The 26,170-nt window shown below is 45.4% G+C and overlaps 1 protein-coding gene across 1 annotated transcript in view; it reads left to right on the forward strand.

Moving 5' to 3' along the window:
- SPAG1 (sperm associated antigen 1) overlaps positions 1–26,170 on the forward strand; it is a 142,148-nt gene that overhangs the window by 84,534 nt on the left and 31,444 nt on the right. The window contains exons 13-15 of the mRNA XM_069731651.1: positions 17,667–17,819; positions 20,320–20,465; positions 25,242–25,383. Of these exons, the coding sequence (XP_069587752.1) occupies positions 17,667–17,819; positions 20,320–20,465; positions 25,242–25,383 (441 nt within the window). The remainder of the gene's footprint in view (positions 1–17,666; positions 17,820–20,319; positions 20,466–25,241; positions 25,384–26,170) is intronic.

Consider the following 26,170-nt stretch of genomic DNA (forward strand, 5'->3'; position numbering starts at 1 on the left):
CACACTGATGGTAATGGACACACGGACCAGACAGTGCTGACACTAGTACAGAATTTTTTGCATACGTCTTTAAATACAGACATGAAAATGAGGTCTAAGGTTAAGTTCAGATGACTGTTAGGCTGTTTGCACACGTTCCGGATTTTTTGCGTTTTTTCGCTATAAATACGCGATAAGACCGCAAAAAAAGAAACACGCATCCATTAAGCATCCTACTAATAGAATGCAATCCGCAATTTTTGTGCATATGTTGCATTTTTTTCCACGATAAAAACACATCGCGGGAAAAAGCGCAGCATGTTCATTAATTTTGCGGATTTTTCGCGGATTTCCCGCTATTTAATGCATTGGGAAGCTTCGGGAAAAAACGCAGAAAAACGCGCAAAAAACGCATGCGGCTTTCCTGCAGAAAAAGTCCGATTTTGTTCAGGAAATTTCTGCAAATAATCCTGACGTGTGCACATAGCCTCACAGTGGCTCACGAAGGTATTCACCCTTTTGGCAGTTTTCATGTTTTGCTACTTCACAACCCGGAATTTCACTGTTTTTTTGAAGGTGTGCATCAGTTTATGTAAAGAACATGCCAACAACTGTCAACATTTGGTTTTCTATTTCTTGTGATGCAAACAACAAATAGTACAAAATAACTGAAAACTTCAGTGTACATAACTATTCACCTCCTAAAGTCAGTACTTTATAGAGCCTCCTTTATGTGCTTTCCTCGTCTTGCCACTGGGATTTTTGCCCATTTCTCATGACGATACTGCTCCAGCTCCTTCAACTTTGATGGTTTCCTCTGGTGAACTGCAATCTTCAGGTCTGACCACAGATTCTCAATTGGATTAATGTATATACTCGTTAATCGAGATTTCCCGAGCACGCTTGGGTGTCCTGCGAGTATTTTTTAGCGCTCGGAGATTTAGTTTTCCTCACCTCAGCTGAATGATTTACATCTGTTAGCCAGCATAAGTACATGTGGGGGGTTACCTGGTTGCTAGGGAATCCCCACATGTAATCAAGCTGGCTAACAGATGTAAATCATTCTGTTGAGGTGAGGAAAACTAAATAATACTCGGAGGACCCCCGAGCGTGCTTGGGAAATCTCGAGTAATGAGTATATTCGCTCCTCATTAGCTAGGACACTCCAAAACATTTACATGTTTCCCCTTAAACCACTGCAGTGTTGCTTTAGCAGTATGCTTTGTCATTGTCTTGTTGGAAAGTGAACCTCTGTCCTAGTCTCAAATCACTGACAGGTGGAAACAGGTTTTGCTCAAGAATATTTCTGTATTTTGCACTATCCATTTTAACCTCAAATAATTTTCCCTGTCCCTGCTGCCAAAAAACATCCCACAGCATGATGCTGCCACCACCATGTTTCACTGGGGATGATGTTCTTGGGACGATGAGCTTTGGTGGTTTGGCGCCAGACATAGCGTTTACCTTTGTGGCCAGAAAATTCAATTTTGGTCTCATCTGACCACAGCACCTTCCTCAATACACTTGGGGAGTCTCCCACATGTCTTTGGCAAACTCACAATGAGCCTTACAATTTTTGTGTGTAAAGAAAGGCTTTTTTCTGCCCACTCTTCCATGAATACCACCTCTATGGAGCGTACGGATTACTGTGGTTGTATGTACATTGCACGCTTGGCGGTTCCAAGCGCTGTGGATTAGACAGGGGTGGAAAGAGATGATTTGCATAGCTCCGCCTACTGCAAAGGATTCTGGGTAAACCTGCTATTCTTTGTATTATGCTGCTTGCAAGTACTTTCCGTTTCAGGAAAGCATCCACTATGTATTTCCTTTAAGTAGAGGGCTTTTCGGTCTCTTTCGTCCCGCTACATTTAGCCCAACTTGGGTCTCTCCCTAAGGTGGCTAGCATGTATGTATCGCTTGCTCACCGAGCCCCACTCCATACAGCCAACCAATTCCAGCCCTGTGCTGATGAGGGCCTAAAGCCCGAAACACGTGTCCACAGGTAGGAATTGGTTGGCTGTGTAAATTTAGAAACTAATCCGCAGCATTGCACGCTTGGCGGTTCCAAGCGCTGTGGATTAGACAGGGGTGGAAAGAGATGATTTGCATAGCTCCGCCTACTGCAAAGGATTCTGGGTAAACCTGCTATTCTTTGTATTATGCTGCTTGCAAGTACTTTCCGTTTCAGGAAAGCATCCACTATGTGGTTGTATGGACAGATACTCCAGTCTCTGCTTGGGAACTCTGCAGCTCCTTCAGGGTTACCTTTGGTCTCTGTGCTGCCTCTCTGATTAATGCCCTCCTTGCCTGGGCTGGGAGTTTTAGTGGACGACCCTCTCGTCAGGTTTGTTGACAAGGAACTATGGGAACCTGCACAATCCCTCAAACTAGGGGCACCCTAGGCTATATCCCTGTCTCCTGGATGATGGGGTTTGGGGGTTTTGTACCTTGCTATGCTCCTATCTTACCCTTATCTTTTCCCTCCTCCACCTAGGGAGGTGTGATGCCGAAGTGTATAGACAAACACTAAAGAGACAGACAGGGTTAGAAGAAAGCTACAATCATACATATAAACTCACAAAACAACAGAGTGTTAAAGGTGAGGAATAGGAAAGAATTAAACAAATGGGAGAGGGTAAGAATAACCATGCTAACCAGCTCCACTCAGCAATCTCCTGAAAAACTCTCCAACCGCCTACTCAAAACACTGACCTCTCACCTTAAGCTCCAAACCAGGTAGTGGTCACTATCACTGGCAAGGACAGAAGCAGGGAGGTGGGTTCTTATACCTGCTGGGAGTACCAAACTCAGAACAGCTGGTACAACCCCAGACAGAGAACTCCAGGAGTCCAACTAAGCCATTTAACCCTTGCAACACCAGAGCAAAGAAAGCTAGAACTGCTAATAGGGTGGTCAAGCTGTGCTAACTACCGCAGATGTATGTGTCACTAGACTCTGTGATCGCGGTATCTCTGTGACACATGTTCTTTCCATCCGAGGATAATGGATTTGATGGTGCTGCGGGGGATCATCAGAGATTGGGATACTTTTTTACTTCTCAACAACGTTGTCCCTGCTGTGTTTGGAGATCTCCTTGGTCTTCATGGTGTCTGGTAGTGGAGCCTCTTGCTTAATGGTGTTGCAGCCTCTTGGCCTTTCAGAAAAGGTAAAGTGTATATACTGACCGACATGTGACACTCAGATTGCCCACAGGGGGACGTCTTTCCACTAAACATGTGACTATTGTGAAGGTAATTGCTTGCACCAGAAATTTTTAGGGACTTCATAGCAAAAGGGGTGAATACATATGCACATGCCAATTTTTAGTTACTTGATCCCATAAATTTAATTTAGGCCTATATTTTTCTCACTTCACCGACTATTTAGTGCTGATGAATCACACACATATCAGATTGCAAAAATGTTTAAACACAGGTTATAATGTAACAAAATAGGTAAAAAGCGAAGGGGGTGAATACTTTTGCAAGCCACTGAGTTTCACAATGCAGTCATTTCCATAAATTGCGAATGTGTTGTCATCTGTGTGCCACTCTGTCCATCACCCGTATGTCGGAGACAGGCTGACGAGTCATGTTATTTGGCAAAAGGAGGAAGTGTCTAATTCCTGAAACTGATGAGCGGAGTGCAGCGGTCAGCGGTGACGGTGCGCGGCACACTGTGTGTGCGGACAGCACGGTGTCATGTATGCCTGAGGCTGGGATCTGAATATAACACAGCGGAGAGGTGTTCATGGTACAAGGATTAGGCCTCATTTACATTACACTGGACAATCCCTTTAAGGAAATATCCTATTTATTTCTGGCAGGTGCACGGTTTACGTACCATTGTGGAGGTGACAGCTTTGTGTGTAGATCCCAGTGTCACCTGGACTTGGAAAATTGCTGTCGACATCCTAGAATAAGGAGTTTAACCCTCTGTGGGATTGATTGCATGACACGAAATGTGATTTTTCTGCAGCTCTCGTTTAGGGACCTGGCTTGTACATCATCCATGATGACAAATCCTTAGTGATCCCATTTTTTTAGTTTGTCTTTTATAATGGTAAACATGATTTTTAAAAAATAGAATAAAATAAAACTATCTCTATTGATATATACAATATGTATATATGTCTTTTGCATGCAAGAATAGTGAGCCATTTCTTATTGCAGACCTGCCAATACCTGGAGTTCTTGTTAGCAGGGCTGAGGAGTCGGTAAGCCAAACCTCCGACTCCGACTCTTCAATTTCCATGACACCGACTCTGACTCCGACTCCACCAAAATGGGCTCCAACTGCACGACTCCGACTTCACAGCCCTGCCAGGGCAGTGGAGTTAGTAAGCCAAACCTCCGACTCCGACTCCTCAATTTCCATGACACTGACTCTGACTCCGACTCCACCAAAATGGGCTCCAACTGCACGACTCCGACTTCACAGCCCTGCCAGGGCAGTGGAGTTAGTAAGCCAAACCTCCGACTCCGACTCCTCAATTTCCATGACACCGACTCTGACTCCGACTCCACCAAAATGGGCTCCAACTGCACGACTCCGACTTCACAGCCCTGCCAGGGCAGTGGAGTTAGTAAGCCAAACCTCCGACTCCTCAATTTCCATGACACCGACTCTGACTCCATCAAAAGGGGCTGCGACTCCACAGCCCTGCTTGTTAGACCACCAGCCATGGGCAAAACAGCCGGGATCTGAGTAATCTCTGATCTCGGCCATAGCAGTAAAGTGGGGCCTTTGTCTGTCTGCAGTGATTGTACAGGCCCAGCTCGTGTGCCCACACCGTCATAATTACTTTGGACTTATGATCTTGCGCTATCTAGCTATGGCAGGTAACTAACATGTATGAGTTTTGATATTGATGGGTTAAATATCTAGTAAGAAAACCATAAACCTTAAAATCCGTGTCGGGGCCTATTCACACATCGTGATTTTGTCACCATTTTAAACTGCAATTTTGCAAAAATTTGATGTTATAAGAAAGAAACAAGACAGTGATGTGGGAATAAGACTGAACACTATGAGGCATATTTAAAGGTACAGACAATAAAAAGAAACCTTTCACTGGAGTAAAATCTTTGTAAAATTATTACGAGAGGAACCTGGAAAAAATGACCTCAAAAGGAGGAGAGGCGATTGTCTTATTTGGTTCCGCTAGAAAAATCTCAGCCCTAAATCTTCCCTGATGACAATGGCTGGGCATGTAGGGGTCACAGACTCAGCATTTTATATGTCTGTATGCAGTGAGCGCCCCCTAGTGATGGCTAAGGGCAACCAGCATGTATCATTTACCTCTATGGTTATGTGCAATGGAGGAGATTTGTAAGGTAAAGAAATTATGCTCCGATTTCACGTGTAGCCTGACCTTTTCCATGCAGTGGTGAGAACTCTCAGATTGCAGTCACGTAGCATTGTCATTGTAGCCTGGTCATTGTGGCAGTGCTGTTTTGGAGGTGTTCAATATTTTGTTTTCTGTCCGCATGATCAATCTGCCACAGATGTGCTACAAATGCCCCCATCTACTATATCATTGTCTAAGGGTCACTTCCATCTGTCCTTCTTTCTGTCACAGATATTCATTGGTCGCGGCCTCTGTCTCTCATGGAAATCCAAGTCGCTGATTGGTCGTGGCAAAACGCCCACGACCATTGCCACAACCAATCAGCGACGGGCATAGTCCGCCGACAAAAGGGCCGCTCCTTCCTCCCCGCAGTCAGTGCCCGCTCCGTACTCCCCTCCAGTCAGCCCTCACACAGGGTTAATGCCAGCGTTAATGGACCGTGGTGTAACGCACTCCATTAACGCAGCTATTAACCCTGTGTGACCAACATTTTACTATTGATTCTGCGTATGCAGCATCAATAGTAAAAAGATATAATGTTACTAATAATAATTAAAAAAAAACCATTATTCTCACCCTCCGATGTGGCGCTGTCCTCGGCAGTACAAGCGGCAGGTTCCGGTGCTAAGGACGGTCATGTGACCGCGACGTCATCACAGGTCCTGCGCTCATACCAAACCTGGGACCGGAAGCTGTTTTTTATTTTAAGTCTTTTTTAACCTGTTACATACGTGGCTGGGCAATATACTACGTGGCTGGGCAATATACTACGTGGCTGGGCAATATACTACGTGGCTGGGCAATATACTACGTGACTGGGCAATATACTACGTGGCTGGGCAATATAGTACGTGACTGGGCAATATACTACGTGACTGGGCAATATACTACGTGACTGGGCAATATACTACGTGACTGGGCAATATACTACGTGACTGGGCAACATACTACGTGGCTGGGCAATATACTACGTGGCTGGGCAACATACTACGTGGCTGGGCAATATACTATGTGGCTGGGCAATATACTACGTGACTGGGCAACATACTACGTGGCTGGGCAATTTACTACGTGACTGGGCAACATACTACGTGGCTGGGCAATTTACTACATGACTGGGCAATATACTACGTGGCTCTGTGCTGTATACTACGTTGCTGTGCAATATACTACGTGACTGGGCAATATAGTACGTGACTGGGCAATATAGTACGTGACTGGGCAATATACTACGTGACTGGGCAACATACTATGTGACTGGGCATTATACTACGTGGCTGGGCAATATGTTATGTGACTGGGCAATATACTACGTGACTGGGCAATATAGTACGTGGCTGGGCAATATACTACGTGGCTGGGCAACATACTACGTGACTGGGCAACATACTACGTGGCTGGGCAATATACTACGTGACTGGGCATTATACTACGTGACTGGGCAATATACTACGTGACTGGGCAATATACTACGTGACTGGGCAATATACTATGTGACTGGGCATTACACTACGTGACTGGGCAATATACTATGTGACTGGGCATTATACTACGTGAATGGGCAATATACTACGTGACTGGGCAATATACTATGTGACTGGGCAACATACTACGTGGCTGGGCAATTTACTGCGTGACTGGGCAATATACTACGTGGCTCTGTGCTGTATACTACGTTGCTGTGCAATATACTACGTGACTGGGCAATATAGTACGTGACTGGGCAATATACTACGTGACTGGGCAATATACTACGTGACTGGGCAATATACTACGTGACTGGGAAACATACTACGTGGCTGGGCAATATACTACGTGGCTGGGCAACATACTACGTGACTGGGCATTACACTACGTGACTGGGCAATATACTACGTGACTGGGCAATATACTACGTGACTGGGCAATATACTATGTGACTGGGCATTACACTACGTGACTGGGCAATATACTATGTGACTGGGCATTATACTACGTGACTGGGCAATATACTACGTGACTGGGCAATATACTATGTGACTGGGCAACATACTACGTGGCTGGGCAATTTACTACGTGACTGGGCAATATACTACGTGGCTCTGTGCTGTATACTACGTTGCTGTGCAATATACTACGTGACTGGGCAATATAGTACGTGACTGGGCAATATACTACGTGACTGGGCAATATACTACGTGACTGGGCAATATACTACGTGACTGGGCAACATACTACGTGGCTGGGCAATATACTACATGGCTCTGTGCTGTATACTACGTTGCTGTGCAATATACTACGTGACTGGGCAATATAGTACGTGACTGGGCAATATACTACGTGACTGTGCAATATACTACGTGACTGGGCAATATATTACGTGACTGGGCAATATACTACGTGACTGGGCAACATACTACGTGGCTGGGCAATATACTACGTGGCTGGGCAATATACTACGTGACTGGGCAATATATTACGTGGCTGGGCAATATACTACGTGACTGGGCAACATACTACGTGACTGGGCAGCATACTATGTGACTGGGCAATATACTACGTGACTGGGCAATATACTACGTGACTGGGCAACATACTAAGTGACTGGGCATTATACTACGTGGCTGGACAATATGCTATGTGACTGGGCAATATACTACGTGACTGGGCAACATACTATGTGACTGGGCAATATACTACGTGACTGGGCAATATACTACGTGGCTTGGCAATATACTATGTGACTGGGCATTATACTACGTGACTGGGCAACATACTACGTGGCTGGGCAATATACTATGTGGCTGGGCAATATACTACGTGACTGGGTAATATACTACGTGACTGGGCAACATACTACGTGACTGGGCATTATACTACGTGACTGGGCAATATACTACGTCACTGGGCAATATACTACGTGGCTGGGCAATATACTATGTGGCTGGGCAATATACTATGTGGCTGAGCAATATACTACGTGACTGGGCAATATACTACATGACTGGGCAACATACTACGTGGCTGGGCAATATACTATGTGACTGGGCATTATACTACGTGACTGGGCAATATACTACGTGACTGGGCAATATACTATGTGACTGGGCATTATACTACGTGACTGGGCAACATACTACGTGGCTGGGCAACATACTACGTGACTGGGCATTATACTACGTGACTGGGCAATATACTACGTGACTGGGCAATATACTACGTGACTGGGCAATATACTACGTGACTGGGCAATATACTACGTGACTGGGCAACATACTATGTGACTGGGCATTACACTACGTGACTGGGCAATATACTATGTGACTGGGCATTATACTACGTGACTGGGCAATATACTACGTGACTGGGCAATATATTACGTGACTGGGCAACATACTATGTGACTGGGCATTATACTACGTGACTGTGCAACATACTATGTGGCTGGGCAATATACTACGTGGCTGGGCAATATACTACGTGGCTGGGCAATATACTACGTGACTGGGCAATATACTACGTGACTGGGCAATATACTACGTGACTAGGCAACATACTACGTGGCTGGGCAATATACTATGTGACTGGGCAATATCCTACGCGACTGTGCAATATAGTACGTGACTGGACAATATACTACGTGACTGGGCAATATACTACGTGACTGGGCAATATACTACGTGATTGGGCAATATACTACGTGGCTGGGCAATATACTACGTGACTGGGCAATATACTACGTGGCTGGGCAGTATACTACGTGACTGGGCAATATACTACGTGACTAGGCAATATACTACGTGACTGGGCAATATACTATGTGACTGGGCAATATACTATGTGACTGGGCAATATCCTACGCGACTGTGCAATATAGTACGTGACTGGACAATATACTACGTGACTGGGCAATATACTACGTGACTGGGCAATATACTACGTGATTGGGCAATATACTACGTGGCTGGGCAATATACTACGTGACTGGGCAATATACTACGTGGCTGGGCAGTATACTACGTGACTGGGCAATATACTACGTGACTAGGCAATATACTACGTGGTTGGGCAATATACTACGTGGCTGGGCAATATACTATGTGACTGGGCAATATCCTACGCGACTGTGCAATATAGTACGTGACTGGACAATATACTACGTGACTGGGCAATATACTACGTGACTGGGCAATATACTACGTGATTGGGCAATATACTACGTGGCTGGGCAATATACTACGTGACTGGGCAATATACTACGTGGCTGGGCAGTATACTACGTGACTGGGCAATATACTACGTGACTAGGCAATATACTACGTGACTGGGCAATATACTATGTGACTGGGCAATATACTATGTGACTGGGCAATATCCTACGCGACTGTGCAATATAGTACGTGACTGGACAATATACTACGTGACTGGGCAATATACTACGTGACTGGGCAATATACTACGTGATTGGGCAATATACTACGTGGCTGGGCAATATACTACGTGACTGGGCAATATACTACGTGGCTGGGCAGTATACTACGTGACTGGGCAATATACTACGTGACTAGGCAATATACTACGTGGTTGGGCAATATACTACGTGGCTGGGCAATATACTACGTGACTGGGCAATATACTACGTGACTGGGCAACATACTACGTGGCTGGGCAATATACTACGTGGCTGGGCAATATACTACGTGGCTGGGCAATATACTACGTGGCTGGGCAATATACTACGTGACTGGGCAATATACTACGTGGCTGGGCAACATACTATGTGACTGGGCAACATACTACGTGACTGGGCAATATACTACGTGACTGGGCAATATACTACGTGGTTTGGCAATATACTACGTGACTGGGCAATATACTACGTGGCTGGGCAATATACTACGTGATTGGGCAATATACTACGTGGCTGGGCAATATACTACGTGACTGGGCAATATACTACGTGGCTGGGCAACATACTATGTGACTGGGCAACATACTACGTGACTGGGCAATGTACTACGTGACTGGGCAATATACTACGTGACTGGGCAACATACTACGTGACTGGGCAGCATACTATGTGACTGGGCATTATACTACGTGACTGGGCAATATACTACGTGACTGGGCAATATACTACGTGACTGGGCAACATACTAAGTGACTGGGCATTATACTACGTGGCTGGACAATATGCTATGTGACTGGGCAATATACTACGTGACTGGGCAACATACTATGTGACTGGGCATTATACTACGTGACTGGGCAATATACTACGTGACTGGGCAATATACTACGTGACTGGGCAACATACTACGTGGCTGGGCAATATACTACGTGGCTGGGCAAGATACTACGTGACTGGGCAATATACTACGTGGCTTGGCAATATACTATGTGACTGGGCATTATACTACGTGACTGGGCAACATACTACGTGGCTGGGCAATATACTATGTGGCTGGGCAATATACTACGTGACTGGGCAATATACTACGTGACTGGGCAACATACTATGTGACTGAGCATTATACTACGTGACTGGGCAATATACTACGTCACTGGGCAATATACTACGTGGCTGGGCAATATACTATGTGGCTGGGCAATATACTACGTGACTGGGCAATATACTACGTGACTGGGCAACATACTACGTGGCTGGGCAATATACTATGTGACTGGGCATTATACTACGTGACTGGGCAATATACTACGTGACTGGGCAATATACTATGTGACTGGGCATTATACTACGTGACTGGGCAACATACTACGTGGCTGGGCAACATATTACGTGACTGGGCATTATACTACGTGACTGGGCAATATACTACGTGACTGGGCAATATACTACGTGACTGGGCAATATACTACGTGACTGGGCAATATACTACGTGACTGGGCAATATACTACGTGACTGGGCAACATACTATGTGACTGGGCATTACACTACGTGACTGGGCAATATACTATGTGACTGGGCATTATACTACGTGACTGGGCAATATACTATGTGACTGGGCATTATACTACGTGACTGGGCAACATACTATGTGACTGGGCATTATACTACGTGACTGGGCAATATACTACGTGACTGGGCAACATACTATGTGACTGGGCATTATACTACGTGACTGGGCAATATACTATGTGACTGGGCAATATACTATGTGACTGGGCATTATACTACGTGACTGGGCAATATACTACGTGACTGGGCAATATACTACGTGACTGGGCAATATACTACGTGACTGGGCAATATACTACGTGACTGGGCAATATACTATGTGACTGGGCATTATACTACGTGACTGGGCAATATACTACGTGACTGGGCAATATACTACGTGACTGGGCAATATACTACGTGACTGGGCAACATACTACGTGGCTGGGCAATATACTACGTGGCTGGGCAATATACTACGTGACTGGGCAATATACTATGTGACTGGGCATTATACTACGTGACTGGGCAATATACTACGTGGCTGGGCAATATACTACGTGACTGGGCAATATACTACGTGACTGGGCAACATACTACGTGGCTGGGCAATATACTACGTGGCTGGGCAATATACTACGTGACTGGGCAATATACTACGTGACTGGGCAATATACTACGTGACTGGGCAATATACTACGTGACTGGGCATTATACTACGTGACTGGGCAATATACTACGTGACTGGGCAATATACTATGTGACTGGGCATTATACTACGTGACTGGGCAATATACTACGTGACTGGGCAATATATTACGTGACTGGGCAACATACTATGTGACTGGGCATTATACTACGTGACTGGGCAACATACTATGTGGCTGGGCAATATACTACGTGGCTGGGCAATATACTACGTGGCTGGGCAATATACTACGTGACTGGGCAATATACTACGTGACTGGGCAATATACTACGTGACTAGGCAACATACTACGTGGCTGGGCAATATACTATGTGACTGGGCAATATACTATGTGACTGGGCAATATCCTACGCGACTGTGCAATATCGTACGTGACTGGACAATATACTACGTGACTGGGCAATATACTACGTGATTGGGCAATATACTACGTGGCTGGGCAATATACTACGTGACTGGGCAATATACTACGTGATTGGGCAATATACTACGTGGCTGGGCAATATACTACGTGACTGGGCAATATACTACGTGACTGGGCAATATACTCCGTGACTGGGCAATATACTACGTGATTGGGCAATATACTACGTGGTTGGGCAATATACTACGTGGCTGGGCAATATACTACGTGACTGGGCAATATACTACGTGACTGGGCAACATACTACGTGGCTGGGCAATATACTACGTGGCTGGGCAATATACTACGTGGCTGGGCAATATACTACGTGACTGGGCAATATACTACGTGGCTGGGCAACATACTATGTGACTGGGCAACATACTACGTGACTGGGCAATATACTACGTGACTGGGCAATATACTACGTGGTTTGGCAATATACTACGTGACTGGGCAATATACTACGTGATTGGGCAATATACTACGTGGTTGGGCAATATATTACGTGGCTGGGCAATATACTACGTGGCTGGGCAATATACTACGTGACTGGGCAATATACTACGTGACTGGGCAATATACTACGTGACTGGGCAATATACTACGTGACTGGGCAATATACTACGTGACTGGGCAATATACTACGTGGTTGGGCAATATACTACGTGACTGGGCAATATACTACGTGGCTGGGCAATATACTACGTGATTGGGCAATATACTACGTGGACATGCATATTCTAGAATACCCGATGCGTTAGAATCGGCCCACCATCTAGTTAAGGTTATAAAAATCTGCATTTAAATCCCCCAATAACTAAATGTACTGTCATCTGGTTTCTCACCATACTGCATAACTTGTATTTCTCTGTGCTTTTCTGCAGTAAAGTTCCCTAGACGCTCCATTTCTATTAATGTTAGTGTGTAGACAAGGAATGTGGAGGCGGCCACCAGCTGAGTCCTGCTCAGACACAACTTCTACCTTTAGGCATTGAAAGTGAAGCGTCACCATTGGCTTTGTACTCGGCACATAGAAAAGATATGATATTTTAACTTTTTATGTTCCCATGAATTCTCTTACAGTTTTATTCTATGTCACTGAGAAAAAAAGATTCTATGATTCCTACCTGAACATTATCAACAAACTGCTGTTGACGGATCCTTATTCTCCAACGCCTCTAGGAAGATTATTTATTTACTCACTTGTAGATGGTTTACACACCTTGTAGATGGTTTCCTTGGAGGGATTTGAAAAAAGTGACTGTTTTATCAGCAGGAGATTATCACTAGAGGACTAGTAAACCTGCTGCCATGTAATCCTCCATATTTATGTGCTCTGGGTAACCCCTACCCCACCACTGATTGGCAGCTTTCTGCCTATGCACAGTGTACACAGAAAGCAACCAGTCAGTGGTGTGGGTGGGGATATACAGAGCCCAGGGATTTGATTAAAACTACAGCAAGCAGATGAGTAAGTCATACATCGCTGAAATCAAGGTCTCTGCCCCTACATCATGCTGCTCTCATATGGGGAAGGAAAAACCTGGTGACAGATTCCCTTCAAGGTCTGTTGCATCTGTATCTCTAAGGCTTTGTTCACACATAGTTTTTTTTGGCTCATAAATACCTTTTTTTTTTTTACACAATTTTAGAATATCAGAGTCAGAACAATTATGTGTGCACACAACCCGAGAGCAGTAATGGTGGATGACCCTTTAATGAATGACTAGGACACCCTTTCTCTTTTGCCGAGTTGTGGCACAGACTATGGTACCTGCTCCTTTTGAAAGTTGCGCTGGTGGACCTGGCTTTCAAATACTTAGAACTTACTTTTCATTAGTCTTATGTTCAATACAGCCATTGTTGGGGTCACCTCATATACAGTACAGTCATTGGTGGGGTCACCTTCCTGTACAGTGCAGTCATTGTTGGGGGTCACCTTCCTGTATAGTGCAGTCATTGTTGGGGTCACCTTCCTCTATAGTGCAGTCATTGCTGGGGTCACCTTCCTGTACAGTGCAGTCATTGCTGGGGTCACCTTCCTGTACAGTGCAGTCATTGTTGGGGTCACCTTCCTCTATAGTGCGGGTCATTGCTGGGGTCACCTTCCTGTACAGTGCAGTCATTACTGGGGTCACCTTCCTGTACAGTGCAGTCATTGTTGGGGTCACCTTCCTGTATAGTGCAGTCATTGGTGGGGTCACCTTCCTGTACGGTGCAGTCATTGTTGGGGGTCACCTTCCTGTATAGTGCAGTCATTGTTGGGGTCACCTTCCTGTATAGTGCAGTCATTGTTGGGGTCACCTTCCTGTACGGTGCAGTCATTGCTGGCGTCACCTTCCTGTACGGTGCAGTCATTGTTGGGGTCACCTTCCTGTACAGTGCAGTCATTGTTGGGGGTCACCTTCCTGTATAGTGCCGTCATTGTTGGGGGTCACCTTCCTGTATAGTGCAGTCATTGTTGGGGTCACCTTCCTGTACGGTGCAGTCATTGCTGGGGTCACCTTCCTGTACGGTGCAGTCATTGTTGGGGGTCACCTTCCTGTATAGTGCCGTCATTGTTGGGGGTCACCTTCCTGTATAGTGCAGTCATTGTTGGGGTCACCTTCCTGTACGGTGCAGTCATTGCTGGGGTCACCTTCCTGTACGGTGCAGTCATTGTTGGGGGTCACCTTCCTGTATAGTGCCGTCATTGTTGGGGGTCACCTTCCTGTATAGTGCAGTCATTGTTGGGGTCACCTTCCTGTACGGTGCAGTCATTGCTGGGGTCACCTTCCTGTACGGTGCAGTCATTGCTGGGGTCACCTTCCTGTACTGTGCAGTCATTGCTGGGGTCACCTTCCTGTACTGTGCAGTCATTGCTGGGGTCACCTTCCTGTACGGTGCAGTCATTGTTGGGGTCACCTTCCTGTACTGTGCAGTCATTGTTGGGGTCACCTTCCTGTACAGTGCAGTCATTGCTGGGGTCACCTTCCTGTACGGTGCAGTCATTGCTGGGGTCACCTTCCTGTACAGTGCAGTCATTGCTGGGGTCACCTTCCTGTACGGTGCAGTCATTGCTGGGGTCACCTTCCTGTACGGTGCAGTCATTGTTGGTGTCACCTTCCTGTACGGTGCAGTCATTGCTGGGGTGAGGAATGTGGGGAAAATGTCTACCCGCCTGTCCTAAAGAATGGATGCTGGTAATCTTCGGTTGGTCCTCATTAGAGTTGAACAAATTTTTGAAAATTCAGTGTGGATTACGATCGGCAGTGAATATTGAATTTTGCAATATTTGCCAAACACAGCCAAACATCATTAGGCTATGTGCACACGTAGGAAATGTGGTGCAGAATTTTCTGCACTAAATCTGCATCTCTGCATCTCCTGGCAGAATCCGCAGGTGCGTTTTTTATGCGTTTTTTGTGCAGTTTTTGTGCAGATTTTACCACTGTGGATTTCTATAATGGAGGGGTGCAGAAATGCTGCAGAACTGCACAAAAGAAGTGACATGCACTTCTTTGAAATCTGCAGCGTTTCTGCGCAGATTTTTCTGCACCATGTGCACAGCTTTTTTTTTCACATTGATTTACATTGTACTGTAAATGACAGTGCAGATCTGCAGCAGAAAAATCTGCTGCAGTTCTGCACTAAATCTGCATCGTGTGCACATACCCTTAGAGTCAAATGGGAGTTGAAATGAATGAATATGTTCGGACCCGATCTTCAGACATAAATACGGCACGAATATGGCAAATTCAGATTCGGTGATCATTTCCGAACAAATTCGCTCATCTCTAATCCTCATCTCCGGCTTGATCCTCTTAATCTTTGTTCCACTCAAGCACCTGCTCTGGGGGCCGAGGTGGGCAGGAGAAGGAAAGGCAAGCACCGTCCGCACCCTACGTGGTCTCCTGTGTCACACAATGAATGCAAAGAGAAAGATTTTACAGCAAATGCAAAATTCCTCTTTTTATTATGCTGTGATTCTCTGCTCTGGCTGTGAGCGCCGGCCAGCCGGAAAGCAGAGCGGTGACGTCACCGCTCTGCTTTCCGGCCGCTGTGCTCATAGTCAGTGCAGGAAAGCACAGCGCCGGGGACAGACAGCGGAAGGTAAGTATGTAGTGTTTGTTTTTTTTACTTTTACGATGGTAACCAGGGTAAACATCAGGTTACTAAGCGCGGCCCTGCGCTTAGTAACCCGATGTTTACCCTGGTTACCGGCATTGTTGGTCACTGGAGAGCTGTCTGTGTGACAGCTCTCCAGCGACCAAACAGCGACGCTGCAGCGATCGACATCGTTGTCGGTATCGCTGCAGCGTCGCTGAGTGTGAAGGTACCTTAACACTAGAGAAGACAGAGATGCCATTGACAAGGATCTTGATAAGCTTGAACAATGAGCAGCGACTAATAGAATGGTATTTAACAGGGAGAAATGCAAGATTCTACATCTGGGCAAGAAAAACTAAAATGACATCTATAGAATGGGAAGAATAGAACTAAGCAACTGCATGTGTGAAAAAGGCATGGGTATACTAATAGATCACAGACTGCTCGAGTCAACAGTGTGATGCAGCAGCAAAAAAGGCAAACAGTTCTAGGATGTATTAAGAGAAGCATAGGATCTACGTCATGTGAAGTGATTATCCTCCTATACTCCTCCTTGGTCAGGCCTCATCTGAAATACTATGTCCAGATCTGGGCACCACATTTAAAAAAAGACATTGAAAAACTGGAACAAGTTCAGAGAAGAGCTACCAGGATGGTGAGCGGACTGCAAAGTATTGCCTCCGAGGAAGGGTTAAAGGATCTGGGAATGTTTAGCTTACAAAAAAGAAGTTAAAGAGGAGACTTAATAGCTGTCTACAAATATCGGAAGGGATGTCACAGTGTAGAGAGGTCATCATTATTCTCATTTGCACATGGAAACACGAGAAGCAATGGAATGAAATTGAAAGAGAGAAGATACAGATAAGATATTAGAAAAAAAACTTTCAATGAGGCTGATTAAGGAATGGAACCGGCTGCCATGAGAGGTGGTGAGTTCTCCTTCAAAAGTCTTCAAACAGAGGATGGACAGACATCTGTCTGAGATGGTTTAGTGAATCCTGCAATGAGCAGGGGGATGGACACGATGATCCTGGAGGTTTCTTCCAACTCTTAACATTCTATGATTTAAATGGTACAGTCATTGTTGAGGTGACTTCATGTACGGCACTATCATTGTTGGTTTAGAGTCCTGTTTAGCTTTGGATGATGGGTTATTATGTTTCTAAATATTAATTCCATTTTTTCTCCACGTAGGGCCCTGGAGCTTCAGCCGTTCTCACTAAAACCGCTCTTGCGACGTGCAATGGCAAATGAGTCCCTGGAGAAATACAGACAAGCATATGTGGACTATAAGGTTGCCCTTCAGCTAGACAGCACGATGCTGCTTGCTAATGACAGTATCAACAGGTAGGTTGTTAAAAGGTTGGATTTACTGACCTCTGCAAATAAACCAGCCACACTCCGTGTTCTTCATGACCTTGACCATGTCTCAGCAGTATCATGCAGTATTAATTGAAGTTCTCTTTAGAGCAGATCTATCACCAAATTTCACAATATAAAGTGCATACATTATTAAGTAGATCTTAGACCTGAAGACACTGATGTACTTACTGTAAAAATCCAACTGAATTCAAGAAATGCTCGTCTTGATAACAGGATTATTTGGCCATTTTGACTTGGCTTTTCACAGGAGGTATACCAGTCTCATCAAGTCTAAAATATCTACACTGTTACAGTGTAAAATCATATGTAAAATCTAAAATCATGTACACTGTTACAGTGGCATGTAAAAGTCTTGGCACCCCTGGTCAAAATTACTGTTATTGTGAATAGTTAAGCAAGTTGAAGATTAAATGATCTCTAAAAGGCCTAAAGTTAAAGATCACACATTTCCTTTGTATTTTAGACAAAAAATATATATTATTTAATTTTTTTACGGTTTAAAAATGCCAAAAAGGATAATGGGCTGATGCAAATGTCTGGGCACCCTTGGAGATGTGTATGTTCAAATAACTTTGACCAAGCTTTCAGCCCTTAATTAGCCTGTTAGGGTTATGACTTGATCACTATCATCATTGGGAAAAGCCAGGTGATGCAAAATTACCAGCTTTATAAAAACCCTGCCTCCTCTAACCTTGTGCCAAAAAACAGCAGCCATGGGTTCTTCTAAGCAGGTGCGTAGCACTCTGAAAATGAAAATGGTGGAGGCCCACAAAGGGAGTAGAAGGCTAATAAGAAGATAGCAAAGTGTTTTCAAGTTGCCCTTCCCTCAGTTCGAAATGTAATTAGGAAATGGCAGTTAACAGGAAAAGTGGAGATCAAGATAAGGTCTGGAAAACCAAGCAAAATTCCAGTGAGAGCTGACCGTAGGATTGCTAGAGATGAAAATGAAAATCAGAACCCCCCCCCTTGCGTGTAAAAGACCTTCAGAAAGATGTAGCAGACTCTGGAGTTGTGTTACATTGTTTTACTGTTCAGTGACACCTGCACAAATATGGCCTTCATGGAAGAGTCATCAAAAGAAAACCTCTCCTGTGTCCTCACCATAAAATTCAGTGTCAGAAATATGCAAAACAACATCTAAACAAGCCTGATGCATTTTAGAAACAAGTCCTGTGGACCGATGAGGTTAAAATAGAAGTCTTTGGCCACAATGATCAATGGTATGTGTGGAGATAAAATGGCACAGAATTTCAGGAAAAGAACATCTTACCAACCATTAATCATGCTGTGGGGTTGTGTTGCAGCCAAATTTTTCAAAATGGCACCCAAAGTTGATGAATTTTGCACAAAATGGTCTTTATTTTTCTTTTCATCCTGCTTTGCATTGCTGCATTTTCTGCTAAAATATTGCAATATCTGTGCCCAATATCTCACATATATAAATTCACTTCAGGGGGTACTGGAGGACATTTATACAAAAATGTTGTGACTTTTTAAAACAAAATAATATTTGCAATTGCGAGTCCTCAGTGGTTGATACCTTTTAATGGCTAACTGAAAAGATGGTAACAAATTGCTGTTTTTAAAACAACGTAATTGATGAACCGACCGTAAACATATAGAAGCCCCAAACTCTACCCCCAAAGATGAAGATTTAAAATAGTAAAGCCAATTGGGCAAACACCTATAAAGTAGACTTTTTTTAGGGTGGAAATTAAAAGAAGAATAAAACGGAACTGAAAAACAGGCGAAAAACACTCAAAAAATAGACGAGGCACAAATGCAATCATGAATTGGACCCCAATGTAGCAAATAGTTGGAAAGCTTTGCATAATACAGATCGAACTTTACTGATATGTGATTGGAAGCCCCTTGAAATTAAAGCTTGGGTTTGACGAGGGTACGACACAACAAGGTCATCCCTAATAACCTGTATCACTAATTGCTGTATAAGAAGCCGCGGTCTAAGGCTGCGTGTCCACGTTCAGGATGGCCGGCGGTATCGTCGGAGCGGCTTAGCCGCTCTGCGGTAAGCCCCGCCCCCTTTCTGGGACGCGATGATGCCGGATGTGTTCACAGCACACATCCGGCATCATCGCTCCCCACCATAGGGCCCTGTGCTATATCTTGCGGCGACGGAGCGTCGCCGCAAGATATACGGACATGCTGCGATCTGAAAAGACGCGCAGCATGTCCAGAGTCGCAGGGCCGCCGCGTGCGTGTTACCACGCATAGTGGAGACGGGATTTCATTAAATCCCCTCCACTATGCTGTAACATCTGGACGCTGCGTGTTAGACGCTGCGGCTCTATGCAGCGTCAAACACGCAGCGTTTACTGCACGTGGACACATACCCTAATACGATTTTGCGCAGTGCAGTGTGTTGCACCCCCAGTTACCCCTCTAATGTCAGGGTCGGGGCATCTGTCGCCTTATGCTGATTGTCTTCTTTGTTTGCCATCAGAATTACAAGAACATTAATCGATCTGGACGGGCCGAACTGGAGAGAGAAACTTCCCCCAATCCCATCAGTGCCTGTGTCCATCCAGTTACAGCATCAAGAAAAGAACATGGCCGCCACAACTAATGCACGCCCAGAACGTGGTACAGGTACGCCGCCATGCTGATACCACCCAAGACTGTGATTTCTAAAAGCCGATATCGGTTCTTATTTCATTTTAAAGCGAATATGTCACCAGGTTTTTGCTGCCCAATGGGAGCAGCATTGTATATTGGCAGAGACCCTGATTCCAGCAATGTGCCACTTACTGGGCTGCTTGCAGCAGTTTTAATAAAATCAGTTTTTTATCTGCTGCAGTTCTTTAAATGCTGAGCTCTTTATAACTCCGATCACACCACTGATTGGCAGCTTTCTGTGAAACCGTGCATAGGCAGAAAACTGCCAAACAGTGGTGAGGTCGGAGTTATACAAAGCTCATGACTATGGAGGATTACATGGCAGATGGTTTACTAGTCCTCTAGTGATAATCTCTTGCTGATAAAACTGTGATTTTTACAACTACTGTAAGTGATATATCGCTGGTATCAGGGTCTCTGTCTCTACATCATGCTGCTCTCAGATTAGGGTTAACATAAATGTACAATAATATCTAGGAACAGCTATCCAGTGCCTGTTTTCTGTAGCCATGGAGTTACACTCTACTGTAAAAAGATCTTCTATATGATATATTGTAGATTTTTCCTAATATTCTTTCTTTTGCCTCCACACTTGACTCTATTGACTCGTATATTAGTCTAATTTATCTTCGGCGATATGTAGCATTTATACCACAGACGGCTGTTTAATGTATGTGATTATACGGTACAAAAACAATCGAGTTATTAAGAGCCCTCAATATTAGTAACGAGGTTATAGACTGTCAGCCTTTATCTATGATACCCGGATGTGTATCATCCTATTTACATCTGTAAATATGTATCTAAGAACTTTATCTTAATGATGGCAGTTTTTCCCGTACAGTCACAATGTCAAGTCACCATTTCGAAAATTTAATTTTAAGGCATCTCCTGCACAGGCACAATAGGGCGTCTCCTGCCCAGGCACGCTATGGCGACTCCTGCCCAGGCACGATAGGGCGACTCCTGCCCAGTTACACTAGGGCAACTTCTGCACAGGCACAATAGGGCGACTCCTGCCCAGGCACGCTATGGCGACTCCTGCCCAGGCGCGCTATGGCGACTCCTGCCCAGGTGCGCTAGGGCGTCTCCTGCACAATCGCGATAGGGCGACTCCTGCCCAGGTGCGCTATGGCGACTCCTGCCCAGGCACGATAGGGCGACTCCTGCCCAGTTACACTAGGGCAACTTCTGCACAGGCACAATAGGGCGACTCCTGCCCAGGCACGCTATGGCGACTCCTGCCCAGGCGCGCTATGGCGACTCCTGCCCAGGCGCGCTAGGGCGTCTCCTGCACAATCGCGATAGGGCGACTCCTGCCCAGGCACGCTAGGGCGGCTCCTGCACAATCACGATAGGACGTCTCCTGCACAGGCGCGATAGGGTGACTCCTGCCCCGGCACGCTAGGGCGGCTCCTGCACAATCGCGATAGGGCGACTCCTGCCCAGGCACGCTAGGGCGGCTCCTGCACAATCACGATAGGACGTCTCCTGCACAGGCGCGATAGGGTGACTCCTGCCCCGGCACGCTAGGGCGACTCCGGCGCAGGTACGCTAGAGCGGCTCCTGCACAGACGCGATAGGGCGGCTCCTGCTCAGGCGCGATAGGGCGATTCCTACACAGGCACGATAGGGCGACTCCTGCACAGGGGCGATAGGGCGGCTTCTGCACAGGCGCGATAGGGCGGCTCCTGCACAGGCGCGATAGGGCGGCTCCTGCACAGGCGCGATAGGGCGGCTCCTGCACAGGCGCGATAGGGCGGCTCCTGCACAGGCGCGATAGGGCGGCTCCTGCACAGGCGCGATAGGGCGGCTCCTGCACAGGCGCGATAGGGCGGCTCCTGCACAGGCGCGATAGGGTGTCATGGCTTCTGGACCTTGTTATCTAATGGCCTCTTGATGAACCTGTATTTTCGACACGTCTGTCATTTGTGGACTGATGACAAAGAACAGACACATGGGCACTTGGATAAATTTATCTTTTAATTTTTTCATGTTTATATTGCATTTTCGTTGGTAATAATTTTATCTTGGAACTTTGCGTAATATATCTATCTGATCTACAAGTGCTTCTCACTAAATTAGAATATCATCAAAAAGTTTATATATTTCAATTCTTCAATAAAAAAGTGAAACTCGTATATTATATAGAGTCATTACAAACAGAGTGATCTATTTCAAGTGTTCATTTCCGTTAATGTTGAATAATTAACAAAAAAATACCTGCAAAGGCTTCCTAAGTGTTTAAAAAGGCCCCTTAGTCTGTTTCAGTAGCTCCACAATCATGGGGAAGACTGCTGACTTGCAGATGTCCAGAAGGCAGTCACTGACACACTCCACAAGGAGGGTAAGCCACAAAAGATAATTGCTAAAGAAGCTGGCTGTTTACAGAGTGCTGTATCCAAGCATATTAATGGAAAGTTGAGTGGAAGGAAAGCGTGTGGTAGAAAAAGGTGCACAAGCAACCGGGATAACCGCAGCCTTGAAAGGACTGTTAAGAAAAGGCCATTCAAAAATGTGAGGGAGATTCTAAAGGAGTGGACTGCTGCTGGAGTCATTGCTTCAAGAGCCACCACACACAGATGTATCCAGGACATGGGCTACAAGTGTCACATTCCTAGTGTCAAGCCACTCATGACCAATAGACAACACCAGAAGTGTCTTACCTGGGCCAAGGAGAAAAAGAACTGGACTGTGGCTCAGTGGTCTAAGGTGTTTTCAGATGAAAGTAAATTTTGCATTTCATTTGGAAATCAAGGTCTCAGAGTCTGGAGGAAGAGTGGAGAGGCCACAATCCAAGCTGCTTGAGGTCTAGTGTGAAGTTTCCACAATCAGTGATGGTTTGGGGAGCCATGTCATCTGCTGGTGTAGGTCCACTGTGTTTTATCAAGACCAAAGTCTGTGCAGCCGTCTACCAGGAAATTATAGAGCACTTCATGCTTCCCTCTGCCGACAAGCTTTTTGGAGATGGAAATTTCATTCTCCAGCAGGACTTGGCACCCATCCACACTGCCGAAAGCACCAATACCTGGTTTACAAACAACAGTATCACTGCGCTTGATTGGCAGCAAACTCACCTGACCTTGGAGAATCTATGGGGTATTGTAAAGCGGAAGATGAGAGACACCAGACCCAACAATGCAGACGAGCTGAAGGCTGCTATCAAAGCAACATGGGCTTCCATAACCCCTCAGCAGTGCCACAGGCTGATCTCCTCTATGTCACGCTGCATTGATGCAGTAATTGATGCAAAAGGAGCCCCGACCAAGTATTGAGTGCATTTACTGAACATACATTTCAGTAGGACAACATTTCGGATGCCTGTGACTGGTCACAGGGCGGCGCCGGCACGCATTAAGCGCGTCATCGCGCCCTCTGAACTGTCACAGCAGAGGAGCCGGGAGACGGAGCCGCACGCAGCGCTGGAACGGGGAAAGGTGAATATACTTATCCTCCTGGCGGTCCCTGACTCTCCGGTGGAGATCGCGGTGTGCGTTCAGTGCTTACGCATACCGCGATCTCCTGGGAGCGTTACTCTGTGGGGGCCAGACTGCGCCGGCGCTTGCGCCTGCGCTGTCTATAAAGGCTTCGGACAGAGTGACGCTCCCAGCGTTATATTATAGATAAGGTTTTAAAAGGGAGAAATATACAATGTTATGTTCTCAGATTAGGGAGCAAAAACCTGGCGACAGATTTCCTTTAAGTAAAAGTTATTAATTTGTTATTTCACCTCCGATATCCGTACAGCGGACATGTCACTTCTCGTTGCGCTCTGCTGTGACCTCCACTAATCACTTTATAAATGGCGGCTTTTTGTTCAACTTGTTAGAAAATCATTTTGTGTAATTTCTGGAGTAACGCTGTAATTCCTCCAGGTAATGATAAGAATATTCGTCATCATTGAGTTCAGAGACTTATCTGCATGTCCGGGTCACGGAGCTCCGCAATGGAGATTCCTATTCATTATTGATTGATAATAATGATTGATATGCAAAGCCCCCAAAATAAGATCTGTAGGATCTGAGGTGTATTATGATGTTTAAAGGGATTGTTTGTAACGTAAAAGTTATGGACACCCTGGCAATTATTTTTTACCTAAATGTATGCATATTGAGCTAAATGTAATCTGCTATTAATAATTTTACACTGTTTTCCTTGTATAGCCCCTGTGTTGCACTCTCTATAGCTGCAAAACCGAGTTAAATAAGAATCCATCAGTGAGCGCCTTCTGACGGGAGAGGTGTAACCCTTATCTGTCTTTTACTGAGCTCTTCTCTTCATTGCTTTATCATCACATACAAGTTCATCTTTCTCTTGAGCTCAGGAAAAGACACATAAAAGTGTTGCAAACTCTTCAATGAACAAGCTCACTGATGGATTCTCAGTTGACTAATTCTGGAGCCTGCAATGAGCAGGGAAACCAAAAGCTTTACAGGTGAAACTCTTTAATTGATCCCAATTCTAAAATGTATTTTTTTATCCCAAAATACATGCTTTTAAATAAAAAAACAACTAATAGCCCTGATGGTCTCAGTGTATATATCATTTTATAATTGTGATATGTCATCATGCCGGTGGGAGTTCTGGATCGGAGCCCCCCGAGCTATTGATAAAACGAAGGGCAGCAGCGCTCAGCGGAGCAATCTGTCACCTCCTGAGCGGCTGTGTGCAGCTGTGCATGTCAGAGGGAAATCGCAGCAATGGAGGCCCGATCTGATCTATGTCACCTTATTATGTGTGTGATCCTAGGGGAATCCATAGAAGAGCGGTTCACGTCCCTGAAACAGGAGGGCAATGCCTGTGTGAAGAAGAGTCAGTATAGAGAAGCAGCGAAGAAGTATACCGAGTGTCTGCAGATAAAGCCGGAGGAGTGCACCATGTACACCAACAGGTGAGGACAGCCCGCGGCATCCCGCCAGCAGAGGCCACGCTTTATGGCGTGCTGCGACACCTCGGGAAATGTATTACTTCCTTTGTGGTCACAAACCTCCAACTGTAATAGGAAGAAGACCTTGTGACATTCCCTGCCGCGTCACCGTCAGACCGGGCACGCTGTATACGGCAGATTGTGGTCTGTATACCATTGTTTGCCATGCTGGAATCACAAGCCGCAGCATTTTGCTGGAATGCCTCCCAAGTCTTAAGGTGCATGTACGCTGGTCGGTAATCAGGAAGGAGTGTTCCTATAGACGCTCGTTTCCCAATTATCAGCCAGTCTCAACTAGCCGAGCAAAACGCTTGTTCGTCGGGTGAAATGATTTTTAAGCTTCTCGGCAGCTCATTGTCCTGTGCTAGCACTGTGATATGCTGCTGTTCTGTGCACATGGAAGTGCAGTGGGTCGGTCTAAATCTTCCATTAAAGCTTGTCTGTAACCAACCAGAGGTTATTTAATGACCAGTATAAATGCATCCTTAGAAGTCCCCCCGACTGGTGGCCATTACTAAGGGGGATACTTAGGAGATTACTAAAGATAGGGTTAATATTGTGTTCAATGAGAGATGTGAAAAGTCCATTTTCGGTAAGCGCCCCTTAGTGGTGGCTGCAGGTACTTATATAAGACTGCGGCAGGAGATGTACAGTTTTATATAACCCACGTGATATGTGATTGCATAAAAAAGGACAGGGAAAACAATCTGCACACAAATGGAGACTTATATTATTATTTCATTTTTTTTTA

The sequence above is a fragment of the Ranitomeya imitator genome, chromosome 6 (genome assembly GCF_032444005.1).
Source record: "Ranitomeya imitator isolate aRanImi1 chromosome 6, aRanImi1.pri, whole genome shotgun sequence".
Taxonomy (NCBI): domain Eukaryota; kingdom Metazoa; phylum Chordata; class Amphibia; order Anura; family Dendrobatidae; genus Ranitomeya; species Ranitomeya imitator.